Source organism: Canis lupus, chromosome 5 (assembly GCF_011100685.1).
Source record: "Canis lupus familiaris isolate Mischka breed German Shepherd chromosome 5, alternate assembly UU_Cfam_GSD_1.0, whole genome shotgun sequence".
Lineage (NCBI taxonomy): Eukaryota > Metazoa > Chordata > Mammalia > Carnivora > Canidae > Canis > Canis lupus.
This window is the reverse complement of record NC_049226.1, coordinates 57,752,686-57,770,148: the sequence shown is the minus strand read 5'-3', so window position 1 is coordinate 57,770,148 and position 17,463 is coordinate 57,752,686. Positions and strand designations below refer to the sequence as shown.

The 17,463-nt window shown below is 57.5% G+C and overlaps 3 protein-coding genes across 7 annotated transcripts in view; 2 read left to right on the top strand and 1 right to left on the bottom strand.

Annotated features, from left to right (window-relative positions):
- Positions 1-334: 334 nt before the first annotated feature.
- PEX10 (peroxisomal biogenesis factor 10) lies at positions 335-6,077 on the top strand. The gene is made up of 6 exons (XM_038537692.1): positions 335-501; positions 914-994; positions 1,461-1,867; positions 2,998-3,173; positions 3,335-3,470; positions 4,529-6,077. The coding sequence occupies exons 1-6, from the start codon at positions 390-392 to the stop codon at positions 4,595-4,597; spliced, it is 981 nt and encodes a 326-aa protein (XP_038393620.1). The 5' UTR covers positions 335-389; the 3' UTR covers positions 4,598-6,077.
- Positions 6,026-16,329, bottom strand: RER1 (retention in endoplasmic reticulum sorting receptor 1). Of its 5 annotated transcripts, none has more exons than XM_038537697.1 (7): positions 16,149-16,329; positions 12,888-12,975; positions 11,702-11,806; positions 10,306-10,405; positions 8,960-9,038; positions 7,577-7,712; positions 6,026-6,974 (listed from the first exon to the last, which is right to left on the bottom strand). In XM_038537697.1, the coding sequence occupies exons 2-7, from the start codon at positions 12,966-12,968 to the stop codon at positions 6,885-6,887; spliced, it is 591 nt and encodes a 196-aa protein (XP_038393625.1). In that variant the 5' UTR covers positions 12,969-12,975; positions 16,149-16,329; the 3' UTR covers positions 6,026-6,884. The 5 variants fall into 5 exon arrangements, with proteins under 5 accessions (XP_038393625.1, XP_038393623.1, XP_038393621.1 ...); XM_038537695.1 differs by having other exon boundaries at positions 12,888-12,969; positions 16,167-16,329; XM_038537693.1 differs by having other exon boundaries at positions 16,167-16,327.
- Positions 16,273-17,463, top strand: part of MORN1 (MORN repeat containing 1) — a 51,197-nt gene continuing 50,006 nt past the window's right edge. Inside the window, 1 exon segment of the mRNA XM_038537691.1 lies at positions 16,273-16,647. Coding sequence (XP_038393619.1) covers positions 16,572-16,647 — 76 coding nt within the window. The 5' untranslated portion in view covers positions 16,273-16,571.

Genomic DNA, 17,463 nt, shown 5'->3' with positions numbered 1-17,463 from the left:
GCCCACGTCGCCCCGCTCGGCCCCTCGGAGCCCCGCCCGGACCCCGCTAGCGTCCACGTCGCCCCCCCGCCCCTCGCGGCTCCTCGAGGCCCCGCCCCAGCCCCGCCCCAGCCCCGCCCCGCGCCCACGTCGCCCCGCTCGGCCCCTCGGAGCCCCGCCCGGACCCCGCAAGCGTCCACGTCGCCTCCCCGCCCCTCGCGGCTCCTCGAGGCCCCGCCCCCACCCGCACGGCCCGCCCCTAGCGGGCACCCGTCCCTCCCGCCGCCCGCACCGCCCAGGCCCCGCCCCCGCGCTCTGACGCACAAGGTGTGAGCCGCACGCTAGCGTCATCAGGCACCGCCCCCTTGTGGGCGTGACCAGGCCGGTGCCGGGTCCCGGGAGCCGCCGCCATGAGTCCCGCGGCCGCCAGCCCGGCGGAAGTGGTTCGCGCGGCGCAGAAGGACGACTACTACCGCGGCGGGCTGCGGAGCGCGGCGGGCGGCGCCCTGCACAGCTTGGCGGGTGAGCCGGGGCCTGGGACGGGGCAGCGGGGACCCGGGAGTGCGTGCGTGCGGGGACCGGGGTTCGCGGGGCGGCGCCGACGTGCGAGCGGAAGAAACGGCTGGTGGGTCCCTGACGCCTCACTTGTTCTGCGCCAAATGCCGTTGTGGGCGCTTTACGAGCACCCGCCGCGCGATCGTCAGAACGTCCCTCCCGGGGGCCGGTGGACGCCTCCCCTCTCACGGGGGTGGCCGGGGTCCCAGACACGTCCTGGCGGCCCTCCCGAGGGGCCGGGGGGTACCTGGCTGCAGGTACGGGGCGGGGGGCGGCCGGGGGGAGACCCGGAGCAGCCCGGAGGCCATGACGAGTCAGCCCGGTGGAGGAGCGGGAAGCCCCGGCCGGACCCTCACCGCGCCCCGCCTCCCGGTCTCAGGTGCAAAGAGGTGGCTGGAGTGCAGGAGAGAGGTGGAGCTGCTGTCGGACGTCGCCTACTTTGGCCTCACCACGTTTGCAGGTGGCAACCCTGGTGGGACCCTGAGACCAAGGGGCCCCCAACACCCAAGCCCGGAGGGCGGTGGGGGTGCTGCCGGCCGAACAAGTAGTCCCGGAGGCCTTCCCGGGGCCCCCGGGGTAGCCCGGAGGTAGTCTCAGGGAAGGAGGGAACTCCGAGGCCCTCCTCTGGAGGCCAGGCCCGGCCCTAAGTCTCTCATCTTCTCTCTTCCTTTTTGTATTTCCGGGGCCCTTCATCTTGCATGCTGGCCAGGGTGCCCAGGGACTGTTTCTCTGTGGCTGAGCCCCTTGGCTCAATGGGGGATGCCGGGACTGAGCTCTGTCACGGCAAGGTCAGCGGTGGCCCCCATGGAGCGTTGCACTGTGGAGGAAAGGCAGGGACCTGAGAGCAAAATCCAGTACAGAGAGAAGGATGGCAGATCCCTGCCTTAATTTCTCATGTGAGTCACTCCCACCTCGGTATCTGGCAGGCTACCAGACCCTCGGGGAGGAGTATGTCGGTGTCATCCAGGTGGACCCGTCCCAGAGCAGAGTGCCCTCAAGGTTGCGCCGTGGTGTGCTGGTCGCCTTGCACACCCTCCTGCCGTACCTGTTGGACAAGGCCCTGCGGCACCTGGAATGTGAGCTGCAGGCCGATGTCGAGGGCTCCAGGCCCTCACAGGGCAGCCTGGTCCTTGGGGGGCGTGGCCGGTCGAGGGCAAGGCACTGGGTACACCGGCAGGTGGCCCCCCTGACGGAGCCGCAGAAGAGGACCTTCCTGCAGGCCGTGATGGTGTTGAGGCAAGGCCTCAGTGGCCTCCAGCGGCTACATGTCGCCTGGTTCTACATCCACGGTGCCTTCTACCACCTGGCCAAGAGGCTCACAGGAGTCACTTATGTAAGTTTTCAGGGCTGTCCACACTCGTTCGACTCTGTGTTTAGGGTTCCTGCCCACCAGCATGATTACAGGGCCGGAGCCAAGGTTCTTTACTGAGAAACAAGGGTTTTATCACGTTTGCTGGAAGATCCCAGAAAGTCAACCCTGAGTGTGAGGCGTGCCAGCCTCCCCACAGCCAGCACTGGGAGCCTGCCTGAGGATCCAGGCCCCTGGGCCCCATGTCCTCTCCTTCCCAGCTGCCTGTTGGAGGGTCAGGTGTAGTGATGCGTCCTGTCACTGCAAGGACCTTCCCTGATCTGAGCCTGCCATCCAGCCTTTCCTCCTGTTTCTCACCTGGTGCCTTTGCTCCCGGATTCACCCGGAAAGTCTCAGCTCTGGCGCCTGATCACTGGAGGGTCACCCCCTTTCTTGCCTGGCTTGGCAGCACTGTCCTAAACATGTGCCTCCCTCCTGTCCAGTCCAGTCCCCGCCCTCAGGGTGCACACTTACAGGAGTCAATGGCTCCGGGCCCCCAGCGGTGGCTGGGGTGTGTGCTGAGCTGCCACGTTGGGGCCAGAAACACAGCCTCAAACTCTCCTGGGGCCTTCCCTGCATGGGCACAGGGTGTGATTGGGGGGTTCCCAGGCTGAGGGAAGGGACACCAGAGATGGAGAGCAGCTGACTTTGTCTTCATGCATCGCTAGCTACACTGCACTGGGTGGTCCAGCGTCCCTGGGGGAATTGGGTGCCCTTTTGAAAGCCAGAAACTTCTCTTTATGTGAGAGAGAGGTTGGTTGGCAATGTCTGCTTGTGAGGCTTTACCTCTCATCCCCCAGGCAGTTTTTCTCAGGATTCTTTGCCAGTGCCTTATTCTCTGAGATGTAGGTCCACTGATGGACCTCACCTCCCAAGTCCTCATCTGCAGCCAGAGTGACTGCAGACTTGGAGCCCTATGGCCGTCTTCCTTGCCTTGCTCAGCACTCAGCGGAGATGCCCTCGTCATTTCCTGTCCCCCACGCCCCTTGTCCCAGGAGGGCGGGTTTTGGCCTCATCCTATGGGGCACTCTAGTGCCACTGGGAAGCCTGGCCCCTAGGCTGTTCAGTGCTTTGTGCCAGCTGATCATGTGACTGTGTCTTGGGGTCCTCCACAGCTTCGTGTCCACTCCCCGGCTGTGGAGGACCTGAGGGCTCGAGAAAGCTACAGGCTGCTGGGGCTCGTCTCCCTGGTGCACCTGGCCCTGTCCGTGGGCCTGCAGCTGTACGGTTTCCGGCAGAGGCAGCGCGCCCGGCGGGAGTGGAAGCTGCACCGCGGCCTGTCTCACCGCAGGTGTGGGGGCGGCAGGAGGGCACAAGGTCCTAGCTCGGCTGCTCCAGCCTAGGAGGTGGGGGCAGTGGCTGGGCGCTAAGCAGACCGTGGCTCCGAGCAAGGGCCACGTTTTGCAAGGGCTTCTGAGGATAAATTTTGGTGTCTCCCTCTCCTTCCCCCAGGAGCCACATGGAAGAGAAAGCCATTTCCAGGAACTCCGTGTGTACGCTGTGCCTAGAAGAACGCAGACACTCCACCGCCACACCCTGCGGCCATCTGTTCTGCTGGGAGTGCATCACCCAGTGGTGCGACACCAAGGTGGGCGTGCACGGGCTTTGCGAGCACGGCTGGCCCAGGAATCCAGAAGCCTGGCCCAGGCACCTCTCAGGAGGGATGGAAGGCTGGGTATCTTTCTAAAGCTCCTTATGTGAGCAGTATACGGGACAGATCTGGAGTCAGTCAGCATGCTGCACTGTGCATCTGAGGCATCATGGGGAGGCGGGCAGCGGTCAGGCTATGAGGCTTCCTTCCTGGAGTCTCCCCCATCCTGCCACTCCTTGGGAGCCCTGGCTTGCCAGCACACGCGGGGCTCTGTCCAGGATGCCCCACCACGACCACCCACATGGGAGCCCTCAGAATGCAGAGCCGCCAGCCCCAGCCTTTCAAGACCTCAGGGTGGTGCCAGGCGACCAGAGCAAGGGATGGGGTGGGTTCCTGGGCCCCCACCAGCCCTGCCACCCAGGCTCAGGGTGGGAAGGGCTGCACAGATGAGGTGGTGATGTGCACCCCACAGTTGAAGTGACCTGTTCACTTTCTTCCCTGAGGGTATCTACCCGTACCAGCCGGCCAAGGGGCCCCCCTCATAGCCTGTGTCCGGGGTTCACAGTGGCTATGGCCTTAGGGCCCAGCTGGAGCTGGTGTAAAATCAGCACCTGTGAAATGTCTGTGCCATGTGGGTCCCACAGCTGTGATTCCACAGCCTCCTCTTTGGGACCCCTGCCCCCCTTTTCCCCCTGTTCCCCCCAGAACACAGGTGCCACCTCCTGTAAGTGGCCAGCCCCAGGAAGGAACGCCTGTGGGGAGATGAACTGGCCTTCCTGGGGACAAGAGAATGCAACCTGTCCTTAGGGGCAGGGCTGCCTCCCTGGCCTGGTCACTGCTCCTGCCCCACTCTCCAGGGTTAAGGCCTTCCCCTCAGGTTTGTGACTTCTGAGAAAAGTGATTTTTTTAAAAATTGTCTTCATTGAAGTGAATAGAGGTGTGTGTACGTGGCATGTGTCATTGCAGATGCCAGTGCGGGAGGGCCTGGGAAGGGGGCTCTGCTGGCCACAGCCAATGTGACACACACCCCACCCCACCCCCGCCCCTCTCTGCAGACAGAGTGCCCTCTCTGCAGGGAGAAGTTCCCTCCCCAGAAGCTCGTCTACCTGCGGCACTATCGCTAACCTGACCAAGGACAGGAGCCCAGGAGTTTTCCTTAACGTCGGGGGATAGACGTAATCTCTCAAGGTTACCTTTATGTGCACAGAAGTCCTAGAATTCTCAAATTTTATCTCCTGTCACATTAAGAGACTATGCCAGCAGCTCAGGAGGACAGAGGCTGGATCTGCCTGGAAGATGGCTGGTCCAAGCCTTTGGGCTGAGTGTGGCCCACCCACCCAGTGAACCCCCAAGTGCACGGTGCAGATGGCAAGCAGCAGTCGGAGCAGAGCCCACCTGGGGGGCCACACCACACACCCCCTGTGACACACTGGGGTCACTTCTTCAACAGCTAGACTCTCAGACAAGGTTAGTTTCCCCTCCTTTCCTCAAACTGGTTTGGAAAATGAGTTTCAGAAACAGGACCAACATTCATATGATGAGAAAGATTCTCAGGCAAAGGGTTGGGGTTTGACCTGAATGGGCAAGTGTGGGGAAGAGTGGACGAGAGTCACCAGTGGTCCGTCCACCAGCACCGACAACCTGGAAACTTTGCCCTCGTCACCAGAACCAGGCTGCTTGGTGGCTCGGGCACATCCATTCACGGGAATAGAACTCCAAGATGCTTTATCTCCACTTAAGACACGGGGTACCGGTCTTTTAATATGCATTCAAGTTTGTTTCCCATTTTAGACAGTGGCAGTCTGCATCCCGGCTGAGCTCTGCTTGGAACCTGGGGATGTGGTGCCAGGCTGCTTAGGTTCTCCACACCTGCCCCACAGCTGCCTCTCAAGAGCTCAGCTCTCCCCAAGGCCTGGGAAGCTGGCTGTTTGTGCCAGGTCACTGCTGTGCCCAGCCTACTTCCTGCCACTTTTTTGTTACTTTCAGGTCTTTAAAAGTATTAACTTGTGCAAAAGACCAGACTTTGCCATAAGCTCCCTTAAGAAACGAGCTCCACGGAAGCAGAGGTATATTAAGAAGGCCCTAAGGATGAACCAAAGATCACATTCATAAAGGGCAAGAACCTGCAGTTAGGATGTCCCAACCCTGGTGTGAGGCCACAGTTCTGGCTTCTGGCAGAGGCCTGTGCAAATGGCTCTGGAATCTGACCAGAGGTATCAAAGGTACTGAACCCATTCAGAACATTTAAGTACCGAGGTTTAAACATGGGATCAGGTGTGTGAAAGATCTTCATATGGCCTCTTAGAAGCAAGAGGAGTGCACTTTAGATATGTAAAAATTGGCTCCAAAAAGCCAGTGAACATATTCAGTGCCTAAACCCCTAAGATTCAGAGCTATGAGTCTGCACTGCTGGAGGACACCCATAGGCTTGTACCTTGGCACCTGTGCCCCAGTGACCGTTCCAGCTCAGCCTGGGGAATTCAGTGCACCTCCCAGCTGGGCTTACTCACAGGCAGTAAGCTGTATAGTGTTTCACATAAAGACTCCACAAGAAAGGGGACACTGTCTTTAATAAAGTTGGAATTAAAAAGTCACTTAGTAAAATGTTTACGAGTATTTGTTTTTATCACATCAAAAAAGTTGACATGCGGGTCAGAGTTCTGTTTTCCTGTAGAAAGTGAGAAGCCATGTTAAAACCCACAAACTGGTCTGCCCTTACCAGTTGTTCTGTAAAGGGGCCACTGCATGAGAATTTCAAATTAATCAAAAACAACTCTTCAGGTATCAAAGAAATGTGTCAAAATAATTCCAAACAATTAAAATATAATATATATATTTATAATTCCAGGCCCCCCAAAAAGCAATCATGGTAATTAAGAACAAAGTTTTGAGTCATTATGATAGAGACCAACTTTAAACATCTCTGGTGAGATAAAATTGGGAAACTGGCATTAGAACCCCAGAGTTACTCAGAAATCACCTTTCAAATGTTCTTCCAACGCACAGGAATCAGGTTAGCATCATCCTCCAGCTGGGTGATGTGGCCAAGGGTGTCCTGGTTGGGGCAGCTGGGGTGCAACCCGGCTCCTTCAGCGCAGGTCCGTTCCAAGGCCACACGACAACCGAGACCGCCCACCCCTCCCCACACCCCCGCTCAACTGTCCACCCCACCAGCAGTTTACTAGAATTCTGTCCGTTTGAACACTTGAATGTCACTGAAAAATAAATCAATGCAATTTGGTTTAAATGTCAGTTTCTTCAAGAACCTGATATTTCAGTTACAAATAATTGAAGCTCCTTTTTAAAAAGAAAATTCGACTCCCTCGAAATCAACTACTTTATGTGAAGGAAGAAGGCATTGTTACAATGGCTGAGAACCGTCCCCAGACTGTGACGGGCTGGGCCAAGTGTCTAGCTCGCAAACGTCTTGCCTCCGTCTTCCTTCCCCTTGTATGTCCTCTTGCCATGCGTGAATGGGATGTACCGGTACTTTATCATGTGCTGGAGACAAACAGACTCATTTTAGAATGGCTTTGTGATGAACTATGTTTTCTCCAAATCTGAGTCCTGATCTTCCCTACACAAGGCCAAGTCCCCTCCCCACCCCCCAATGACACAAACTGACACAGTAAAACCCTCCTGAGCCCAGTGAGCCGGGCTCTGGAAATCCCGAGGGTCTGGGAGAGGTTCCATGACCTTGTGCATGCAGGAAGGGCTAGGGCTGGGCGGGGGACCCTGGGATCTACCAGGGGAGTCGGGGGGGATAAAGCTGCCCTGGGATCTGTCTGAAGGTAAAGTCAGCACAATACATGGGGACTGTCCGGCGGGCCCTGGGCTCTGAATCCCCAGGACGACGTGGCAGTGAGGACAGCATGGCAGAACAGAGGGCCTTTCCCAGCCAGGCCCTCAGAGAGCTGTCCGTGGGCTGGACAATCGCACTGTGGGCCAGATCTGCGCTGGGCCACCTTGGTGGGAAGGGGATGTGCCGCATCCCTGTTGCAAACCTGCACAGAGCTTCATGATGCTCCAAGTACAGACAGACCAGGAAGATCCAAGCAGGGCTTTCGGCGCTTCCCCGTGCGGCAGTGCCCACCCGTGCTCACCTTTATTTGCCTCTTCATGGTGATACAGAAAAGCATGATGAAGTACATCACCAGGATGGGCCAGAACACTGGGACATTGAAAGCCTCAAAGAAGGTGCAGGCCATGGCCACGAGGATGCCCTTGGTCGCCGCGTGCCTTAAAGCAGGGGAGGTGGTCAGTGTGGCCTGGGGCCACGGCAGCACCCCTCCTGGGGCAGTACTGGCGGTGTGTTCTTACAGGGCGCACCACATGCAACCAGACACGGCATTCCCTCGGCCCCTTGAAAGCCCCCGGTGTGCTTCCAAAATTACAGAGCATGAAACATTTAGTGAAGAGGCTGCTAAGGCCAGCCCGGGCGCCTTGGGTCTGCCACCTGGACTAGCCCACCTCCCCCACCTAGGCTGTGCATCGCTCACAAGACCCTCGTGGCACCCCAGCCAGGCAACTCCCTCCAGCTCGGGCCTAGCCCACTGGACTCCCAGCCATACTGGAAATGCTCCTGGATGCTCCCTTTCCCGCAGGACGAAGGCCAGCTTCCCGGGGGACTTGCAGGGCCGTCTTGCCTGCTTTCTGCTTGCTCCCCCAGCAGCTCCCGCAGCTGATGCCCTTCACAGCCAACCAGCAGACTTGGCAGACTTGCAGAGTACCTGCCACACCCCACACACGGCACCAGGAATGCAAAGTAGAGGTGCAGCAGCTTGTTCCCCTCGGTTCTTTGCTCCAGCAAATACATGACAGACGAGGTCACAGCCTTTATGCTGTAAGGGTCACCTTCATGCATGTTTCATGCATGACAGCAGGGGTCACCTGTCCACCTGTCACACTTGTCCTCGTGCAACATCACACAGATGTCACTACCTCCAGGAGGCCTGGGGGACAAGCCAAGTCCCATCTAAGCCCCTCCCCAGAGCGTAGCATTTCCAGTGAAGGCAGATGTCCCCAAGGCTGCACCTGTCCAGGATCTGCGCAGACACCCCAAGCAGGAGGGTGGAGGAGGCAGTCCGCTCATGCCAGCAATCAGAAGGGGTGCCGTGTGAGGAGCAGCACACAGGCCAGCCAGTCTGCCCAAGGCAGCCAGACCCTACACACACATCCCTCCTGAGGCCCATGACAGCAACATACACAGGACCCTCTGCCCCAGAAGCAAAGAGCACTGGTGCTCACTTTCAAGTGAGAGAAGCCAGCAGGCACTGCGGCTCTCTGAGAGGCCCCTGTGACCTGCCTCCACACCCAGCCAAGCACAGCATCACACTTGGGATGAATGTTCAGAACACACACAATAAAACGCTCATTTCTTTAAGAAGTCTTTGCTGGCTAATGAGAACAAAACCCCTCTGTTCTCAGTCTTATTAGCCACACCAAGGACAAGTGTCTTTCTCAACTACCCTTAAGAATTAACTCACCAAAATTTAAACTCTGGAAGCCTTCGAATAAAGGGCCGGAACTCCTCATTCTGTTTGGTTGGTAATGAGGGGCCGTCATCTGAAAGGCAGAACGTCAGTGAGACGGAGCGGGCGTCTCATCCATCTGTTCCCATCACTACGTTTATGAGTTTCTCCCTAAAGCTTCTGAACCAGCCCTCCTGTCGTACGAAACATACATTTATGTTATTTAAGCAAACGCAACATGGGAGCCTTCAGCTGATTCAGAAATCAATTCACTGCTTTAGAAGATTCAAAATAGAACTGCTTTTTTAAAAGAATTACACATTGTAAATGATTGCATAAAAATTAAACTGCAGAACAATCTTGAGGCACACATCAACTGTAGCACACAAAGGCAGAGAAAACATTCACAGAAGAGAGGCAGGAGAGACACACAAAGCTAGATCTACTCCTGAGAGTCCAACTCAGCACCGCCCCCCCCATGGTTGACCCCCCCACCCCCACTGAACTGGGTATAGTCAAGCCACCCTGCCTGGCCCTGGCCCCACCCCACCCTGCCCCACCCAACTCCAGACAAGCGTCTTCCCCAGCTACACACAGAGGAAACAGGTCTCATCTTCTAATTCCCCCAAATGCCAACAAATGGAAGTGTTGTTTCCTTTAAGGTTTTCATTAAATACTCCATAGAGAAAAAACCACAGGCTGCTGGTAAGAACTTGAGCAGCATGGAGAAAGCATCTAGGACTTGGGAGTGTGTGTCTGCCGGCACAGAGGAATCCACCCACAGGCAACTGCGCCTGGGTTTTCCCAACAGTGGTGACACGTGCTGGCAGGAGCAACCAACTCCCCATTTGTGCCCCCCCCACCTCTCCCCCTCCCCAGCTGGACAGGCAGGTGTGGACTTGGCCCTCCTACCTGGCCCAGGTCTGGCCAGGAACAGGGTGAGCCAAGAACTTTTCAACTTGTCATCTTGGGGAATCAGGGAGTACACCATCAACAGTGCCCAATCGTGGAGGGTCAGTATCCCAGTGGCCACTGCTGGTCCCCAGGAAGGGGACCTACCCAAGGAGCACAGATATGCGGGCTTTGTGGCGGGGGTGCCACCCCCCCTCGCATGCACACTGCCTGTGATCTCGGTCAAGTCCCTTATCCACAACACAGAGTAGCGGGAACACCCACCCCACATGGCAACAAAGGTTTAATGACTCCATCTACATCCAAGATTCTCAGTCTGTTTTAAAAACCAAGAGAACAGTCTCAGAAGTTCAGATTTCAAAGACTTGTGGAGAAAATGAGGCAATCTGTGAAATCTACAAGACCACAAGCATCCCGAACAGAAGCAAGGTGGATAATCTCTACTGTACCTGAGTCCTCCATCAGGGAAGGGTCCACTTTGGGAGAGAGAAAGGCTATGAAAAGATTGAGGTGGTAGATTCCCAAGGCGTAAGTCACAATGTACCAGCCCTGCAAGAGGAGGACACGCGGTCAGTGATGCCCCCCAGCAGCCAGGCTCCAAACCAGTCCCTTCCAGTAACTCACAACCTTGTATCAGCTGAACTTCAGAGCACCCACAACCTACCTCCAGTCTGGGGACTGCAACAAGTAACAGGCACAGTGAGAGTTTATCTCAAAGTACCTTGTGAGTGGGACAGTGGACAAGCTGCAGTACAAAGAGCCACCTTCTCCGAGGGTCCGGGTGGGTGCAACGAACGCTGGAAGCCACCAGCTCCCCACCAGGCATGCAGGAGAAAGTCACACGCCCGAGCCATGCCACACCTTGGGGCAGATGTGGGCCGGGCAACGGGTGCCGCTGGTGTGTACACCTGGCCCAGGCCCAGACCCTGCCTTACCAACAGCCACCTGAACTGGAATATGGGCTCTGGGCTGTCACTCAGGATATGCTGGCTACGACTCGTGCTGGTGGGCCCCTCACACTGCCACACATTGCTCAGGGGTGTTAATAATACGTGCCCAGAAGAAATCCAGAACCGGAAAATCAGGAAATCAACAATGAGATTAAAGAAATGCTGCAGAGGGGCACCCTGGGTGGCACAGCCAGTAAAGCATCCGCCTTCAGCTCTCAGGTCATGATCCCAGGTCCTGGGATCAAGTCCTGCATCTGCATCCGGTACTTCTCCCTCTGCCTTTGTTTCCCTCACTCCCCCACTGGCACATGCTCTCTCAAATAAAGTCTTAAAAAAAAAAAAAAAAACATTGTGGAGCCAAAGTCTCCTCAAGAGATGGAAAGAAATGGAACACCCGTACAACATCGTACAATGTGTGTACTTGCAATTAAACTCATTTCTAAATGAAGTTTATCCAATTAGACCAGAATGCACCACGTTATCAATTTTAAAAGCCAAAAACATGTGCAAACACAATGAAATCCTTGTGCCTTAAACCTTCTCAAGTCTGAAAATTACAGATGAGATGTGGGAAGCTGACGCACCTGAGGGGTGCCAAAGCAGGTACAAAGTCGGTTTAGAAGACAACTGCATCCCCATCCTGCCTGCACCCCTAAATTGAGGTCTCTGGGTCTGGTCGCTCTTTCCATTAGAGAATGGACCAAGCTCCCAATCAAACAACAACCCTGAAGACCGTTACAGTAAATGGAATGTCAATTTTAGCCAGCCTGCACAGGCTGCATCGTCACCCTGGACCCTACTACTCCAGAAATGGGGGAAAAACCACCACCCCACCCAAGCCTACATCTGGACGGCATGGAGATGGCATGGGCTTTGGCCCCCGGCCCACACCTACCTGTAGCAGGTAAACTCGAATCATGTAGACAAAGCTCAGGCCCAGTGTCACTACCCATCGCACGGCTGTGTAAGGTGTGGACTTGTCTAGCCATGACTGATAAATCTGGAAAGACAAGGGTTCACGTGCACTGTGGAGACCCTGCTCTGTGTACCGAAAAGCATACTTCCCACAAGCTCTTGCTCTGCACTTCAGGTCAGCAACAACAAAGCAGTGACTACAATTAACCCAAATTCCTGACACAGGTCCACCCCTCAAGCAACAGTGTTACAGAACAATCTCTCACAGCTGACAACCCTGTAGCATCAGCCTGAGGGCTCCCTCATCCCCTTCCCAACCCCTCCCCGAGCTGGCCCCAGGGCGGACCCTGCCTCTGCTCTCAGGCCAATCAGCCACAGCCTGACCTCCCGCAGGTGTGGAGCTCATGTGTGGAATTTCTGGAAGGAATCCTTGGCTTCACCCATATACACACATACATGTGCGCAGGTACATGTAATTAGCAACATATGTGCGCTGTTTAATTTTAATTTGAAATTAATTTTAATTTTTAAATTTTTAATGAAATATGTCAATAGTTCATAAAAGTACCCACCGCCTGGCTTCAATAATTATTAAGTTTTCCAAATACTCTTTTTTAGTTTCAAAAATATATATTTCTAATTCTAAACCGAAACATCACATCAGCATATGCACTTGTTCACTGAACCAGACTTCCGCACTCAGCGTGTGATCGTGACTGTAGCAGGCCTTGGCATAACCCACAGGTACAACCCACAGGTCAGCGCAGAGCTGGGCCAGGGGGCATAAGAGCCCCCCTGCCCCTGCCAAGTGGACATGGAGGTGGGCAGCTGGGATAGAGGACGGGAAGAGCACAGCAGGGGCCACCGCCATGCCACCCAGGAGCAAAGGTTTAAAAGGTTGTTGGGGGGGGGGGGGGGGGGACAGAAAACAAGTGTATGGCAGAGAACATCTGTGGCCCCAAGGCCAAGAGCACTGTCTGGCACTTTACAGCTGTGCAGAGGGAAAGTATAAACCGAGGCTGTGGGAAGGCTCACTACACTCCTGCTGGGAAAGCGAGTGGCCAACACACAGGTCCCTGCAGAAAAACGACCTAGAGCCAACCTTTTCTTCCTCAGCTCAATTATCTGTTCATCAAGTCAGTTTTTTCATCCGTGGAAAAACCAACCTGTCCAAGTCTCGTGAAAAATCTGTACACGACAGAAGGTTTCCCATGGACAGAATCTCCAACACTGTCACCTTCGGACATTCTGTAACTGAGAAACAAAACACTTTAAATAAAAACATTCAAGGATATTATCACTTTGCCCTAATTTCATTAGCACCATCAGGCAAATTTTTTCAATATTCACTACTTGTTTCTTCTAGTGTCTTTGCCATAAGTTGTCCAGGAAAAAGAAACAAGAGGGGTCCCTGGGGGGCTCAATCGGTGGAGCATTTGACTTTTGGTTTCAGCTCAGGTCATCAGGGTGGTGAGATCGAGCCCGTGTAGGACTCCATGTTCAGCAGGGAGTCTGCTTGAGATTCTCTCTGCCTCTGTCTCTCCACCTCACTCTAAAATAAATAAAATCTTTACCAAAAAACAAACGAGGGACCCCAGTGGAGAGCCAGAATGGTACATGACACACAAAGCAGCACTGGATGGACTGTTTCTGCTAATATCACCTGGACCGCACCCCTCTTGTTGGTCCCCAGGAGCTGCCCCTGCTGACCGTGGAGTCCTATGGATAGTCTCCCTGGTACTGGTCCACACTACAGGCTGCTGCACCCATGTCTCCCTCCTCTGGTCTATTCCTAGGGCTCCCCTCAGCAACCCCTCTTCTCTGGACCCAGCCCTGGGCTCTGTCTAGGCTGCTCCTCCGCAGGACACCAGCAGTCAGCTGGGCAAGCCCTGGTCCTCTCAGGGCCTGGTCCTCCACCCCATGAACAGGAAAATGCACACGATTTCCAGGGAGGGAGCCAACCATCTGTGCCCCAGTTTGTCATCTCTAAGTGGAATTGATCCTATCTGCTCCTGACCATTTCAATGTGCCTGCCACTGTGGATTCCACGAGGAACTAACTGATGAGAACCTGATAACCAAGCGAACTTCATTATCTCTATCTTGCTAAGGAGGACCGAGTCTCAAATACTTCAAGCCACTGACCTAAGGTCAGGAACTGCTCTGCATGACTGGAGTTTCTCTATCGGAGCATGCTGTTGCCCACACCAGAAAACTGAGGTGCTGGTGAAGATGCCCAGGCGAAGCTCACTGCTGCACCCCGAACCTATGCACAGCACCTTCCCCAGTAAGTAGCACGGCAGGGCTCGGCATGGAAGCAAACAGACTCCAGCTCCCTATGTCCAAGGCTACCTGGGCTATACAGCGGTGTGGCCTCATGGACACAGCAGCCCGTCCCATGCAGACAGGCAGCTCACAACTGCTACGGCGGCCCCAACGGCCAGCCTGCATGTGTGGCTACAACCTGAACCCACACCTGCCTGGGGCCGTGGTTCCCAATCACATCCTCAAGGCAAATGCTCAGAACATCCTCTTTTCAATATGAAGTCAGCAGGCTTAGGTGACTCTAGACCTCAAACGGAAAACTTTCCAATTACAACTGAGATACTGAGACCACCTGAGCAGCCCTGCCATGCCACGGCATCCAGTCTATGTCACACCAGTTGCCGGAGCCACCATAGGATGGGCAGAGGGCCAGGAGTGTCAATGGGATGGAGAAATGCCCTTTGCCCTCACAAGACACAGGAAGTACTGACAACTGAGTGAACTGAGCAGATGAATCACGGCCCTGGGCCCCATGTCTCCAGGAGGTGCGTTTTTACACCTGGGTGAGAGGATCCTATATTGTATGAGATTCCCTGGGATGGCCACAGCCTCCCTGTCTGGGCCAGAGACAGGCCAGCAGAAAGCTACATCAGTGATACTCCTTGTCCTGGGGATCTTCACAATTTTCTTCTTTTATTTAGGACCAAGCGTTCACCATGAAAATGCTTTTACTTGAACAGAAACAGGAAAAACTGTCACAGAGGACACGCCTGGTGAGCCCTGGACCCATGCACTCTAGCTGGAGACGTCCGTGGCTTTTAGATGAACGTCCTGCCAGCTGCTGATTGACAAGCAACACATACATCGTTGCATGGCCTCCGCTGTCACAGAGACTTGAAGCACGCCAACACCAACTCCGGAGTCAAGCTGTCCCCTTCTGGAGTCCGGTTCCATCGCTTCCTATAGCGGTGTGGCACAAGCGACCCTTCATTCCAAGCTGCGACATGGGGCGACAGCATCTGGGCACCATCCTCAAAGGGTCCTTGCAGGGACCCGGCTGTGAGCCCCGAGAACCTGGCACCCCGGGACTGAGAGGCCTCCTCCGAAGCGCGGCCATGCCTGTGGGTTGGGGCCAGGCTCCCCCCAGCTCCTCCCACTGCGATCCCCTTCCCTCTGCTCCGTCTGAGGATCACCTTTTCGGAAAGGCCGCCCTGTCATCCATCCCCAGGTCACATCACCTTGTCTTTACTTTATGTAACCAACCTTTTCCGACCTTCCTAGTGTTTCTTTATTTCCTATTAGAGCGGGGGGGAACCTTGTCTGGGCCACGGTTGCGTCCTGCCCCCTAAAAAGGCCTGCTACACAGAAGGTACCAGTCAACTACCTGTTGGATATAAGTGCTTTATGCTCAATCACAAACAAAACAGTCAAAAACAAAACACAGGCGTCCCAAGGAAAGTCCGCGAGCGTCACGCCTGAAGCCGCGCACGAATCTCTGTGGGCCCCGTCCGGGCCCCCGGCCCCAGCACACAGCAACCGCGGCATTTCCAGAGCCCGGCTGGGCATCCGGGTCATCCACTCGCTCCTCCTCCCAGGCCCACCTGCAACCTCGGCGCCGCTCCCTCCGCTCAAATGCCCTTCCGCACGTCACTCACTGGCTCTCGGCGACTCCCGCCTGCGGACACGGCCGCCCTGAGGTCTCCCCGGCCCTGACCTCCCCGCCCTCCGGGACCTGCTGGCTCAGGCTCTTTCCCCGCCGAGGGCAAGACCAAGTCCACGGGAAAACTTCGGGCTCCCGGCCGCCCGGACTCGGAGGACACGAGGGAGCGGAGCCGACGGCGGCCCCCGGACGAGGGCGGCTGCGGGGGCCCGAGAGCCTGGGCTGCTGCGGCCGCAACCTGCGGCGTTCCTGAGATCACCTTGAGCGGCCGCACTCCCACCCAGACCCCGCAGACCAGCCCCGGGACCGAGCAGGGACCCGACGGGGAAGGGCGGACGTCCGCCCGCGAGCCGGAGGGTGGCAGCCGACCCCTCCCGGGCCGCGCCCGCGGGCGGGGGCGGAGGGCGGTCCCTGCGCGCCCCCGGGGGCCCCGAGACCCCGCGACCCCAGCCCCGCGCCCGCCCCGCGCCCCGCGCCCCGCTCCCAGCCCCGCCCGCCCGGACCCCTGACGCCGCCGGCACCTCGCCGCTCCCTGCGGCCGAGCGCGGTCTCCGAGGGCCGCGGGAAGGAGGACGCGGGCAGGCGGCCGCGCCGGCGCTTCGCACGGTCCGGGAAGGGCCAGCCGAATACTTCCGCTCTGTCCCGTGCGGCACCGCCTCCGGAGCCTCCAAGATGGCCGTCGGGGCGGAGCTAGGAGCCTCCAACCATTTCCGCTTCCGGTGCAGGTGCCCGGGCCGTTGGCGGGGCGGTCCCCTCGACGGAAGGGACGTCAGCGGCGGAAACGCGCCGTGCTGCGCATGCGTCCTTGTGTCTTCGGGCTCCGGGCCGGCAGAACTCCAGTCCAGAGATTGCTACCGCCCGGGGACTGACCCACCAGCCAATGGAGGAGAGCTTTGCTGGTTGCTAAGGAAACGTGAAGCGGCAAGATGGCAGCCGCGGGCGGAGGGAACCCGAGCTCCAGTCGGTCGTCCCGGGACCCGCGGAGGAGGCCGCCGCGGGACGGTAATGGCTGCAGGCGGGGGCCGGGTCTCCGTCCGCGATGGGGGCGGGGGGAGACGGGCCTCGAGCACCCCGGCAGTCCCCGAGGGCTCTGGGAGGAGCGGCGGGCGCTGCTCGTAGATCCACACGATCGTGTCCGGGGCGGGGGGAGCCCCGGGGAGCCCCAGCCTCTCCGTGGACGATACGGGAGTCTGGCGACCACGCTGTCCACGTCCCGCCGTGGACACGGGCTGGTGGGGAGGGGGCCCGCCTTCCCGGGAACCGCCGGGCTGGCTGTTGCAGGCGTGGACTTTGTGCGGAGGGGACCCGACGCCGCAGCTCAATGCCTGCGGAGGGACCCCAGGGCTGACTCCTTCCCCTCGCCTGCACTCCGCAAATGCCGCCCCTCTACACGCCGCGGCCTCTCGGGGCCCCGGGCTCCCGCATCCCGCACCCCCCCCCCCGCGCCCCAGTGTCCGGGGTCTCGCATCCTGCAGCCCCCAGTACCCCTCCCCAGTGCCCGGGCTCACGCATCCCGTACCCCTCTCAGTTCCCCGGGCTCCCACATCCCGCATCCCCTCCCAGTACCCCAGCTCAAGCATCCTGCACCCCCCTCAATGCCCGGGCTCCCGCATCTTGCACACCCCACTCAGTGCCCAGGCTCCTGCATCCCTCACCACCCTGCAGTGCCTGGGCTCCCGTATCTAGCGCCCCCTCCCAGTGCCCGAGCTCAAGCATCCTGCACACGCACACACACCCGTGCCCCCACTTAGTGTCTGGGCTCCTGCATCTTGCACCCCCCACCAGTGCCTGGGGTCCTGCATCTTGTACTACCCCCCA

Bases quoted from the DNA above. Each gene is read 5' to 3' on its own strand.
- PEX10 (XM_038537692.1), top strand. From the start codon at position 390: ATGAGTCCCGCGGCCGCCAGCCCGGCGGAAGTGGTTCGCGCGGCGCAG. The intron at 502-913 runs GTGAGCCGGGGC...TCCCGGTCTCAG, and splicing joins CGCCCTGCACAGCTTGGCGG to GTGCAAAGAGGTGGCTGGAG. The intron at 995-1,460 runs GTGGCAACCCTG...GGTATCTGGCAG, and splicing joins TGGCCTCACCACGTTTGCAG to GCTACCAGACCCTCGGGGAG.
- RER1 (XM_038537697.1), bottom strand. From the start codon at position 12,968: ATGTCCGAAGGTGACAGTGTTGGAGATTCTGTCCATGGGAAACCTTCT. The intron at 11,807-12,887 runs GTTGGTTTTTCC...TTGTCTTTCCAG, and splicing joins TTTTCACGAGACTTGGACAG to ATTTATCAGTCATGGCTAGA. The intron at 6,975-7,576 runs GTGAGCACGGGT...GTTTGTCTCCAG, and splicing joins CCATGAAGAGGCAAATAAAG to CACATGATAAAGTACCGGTA.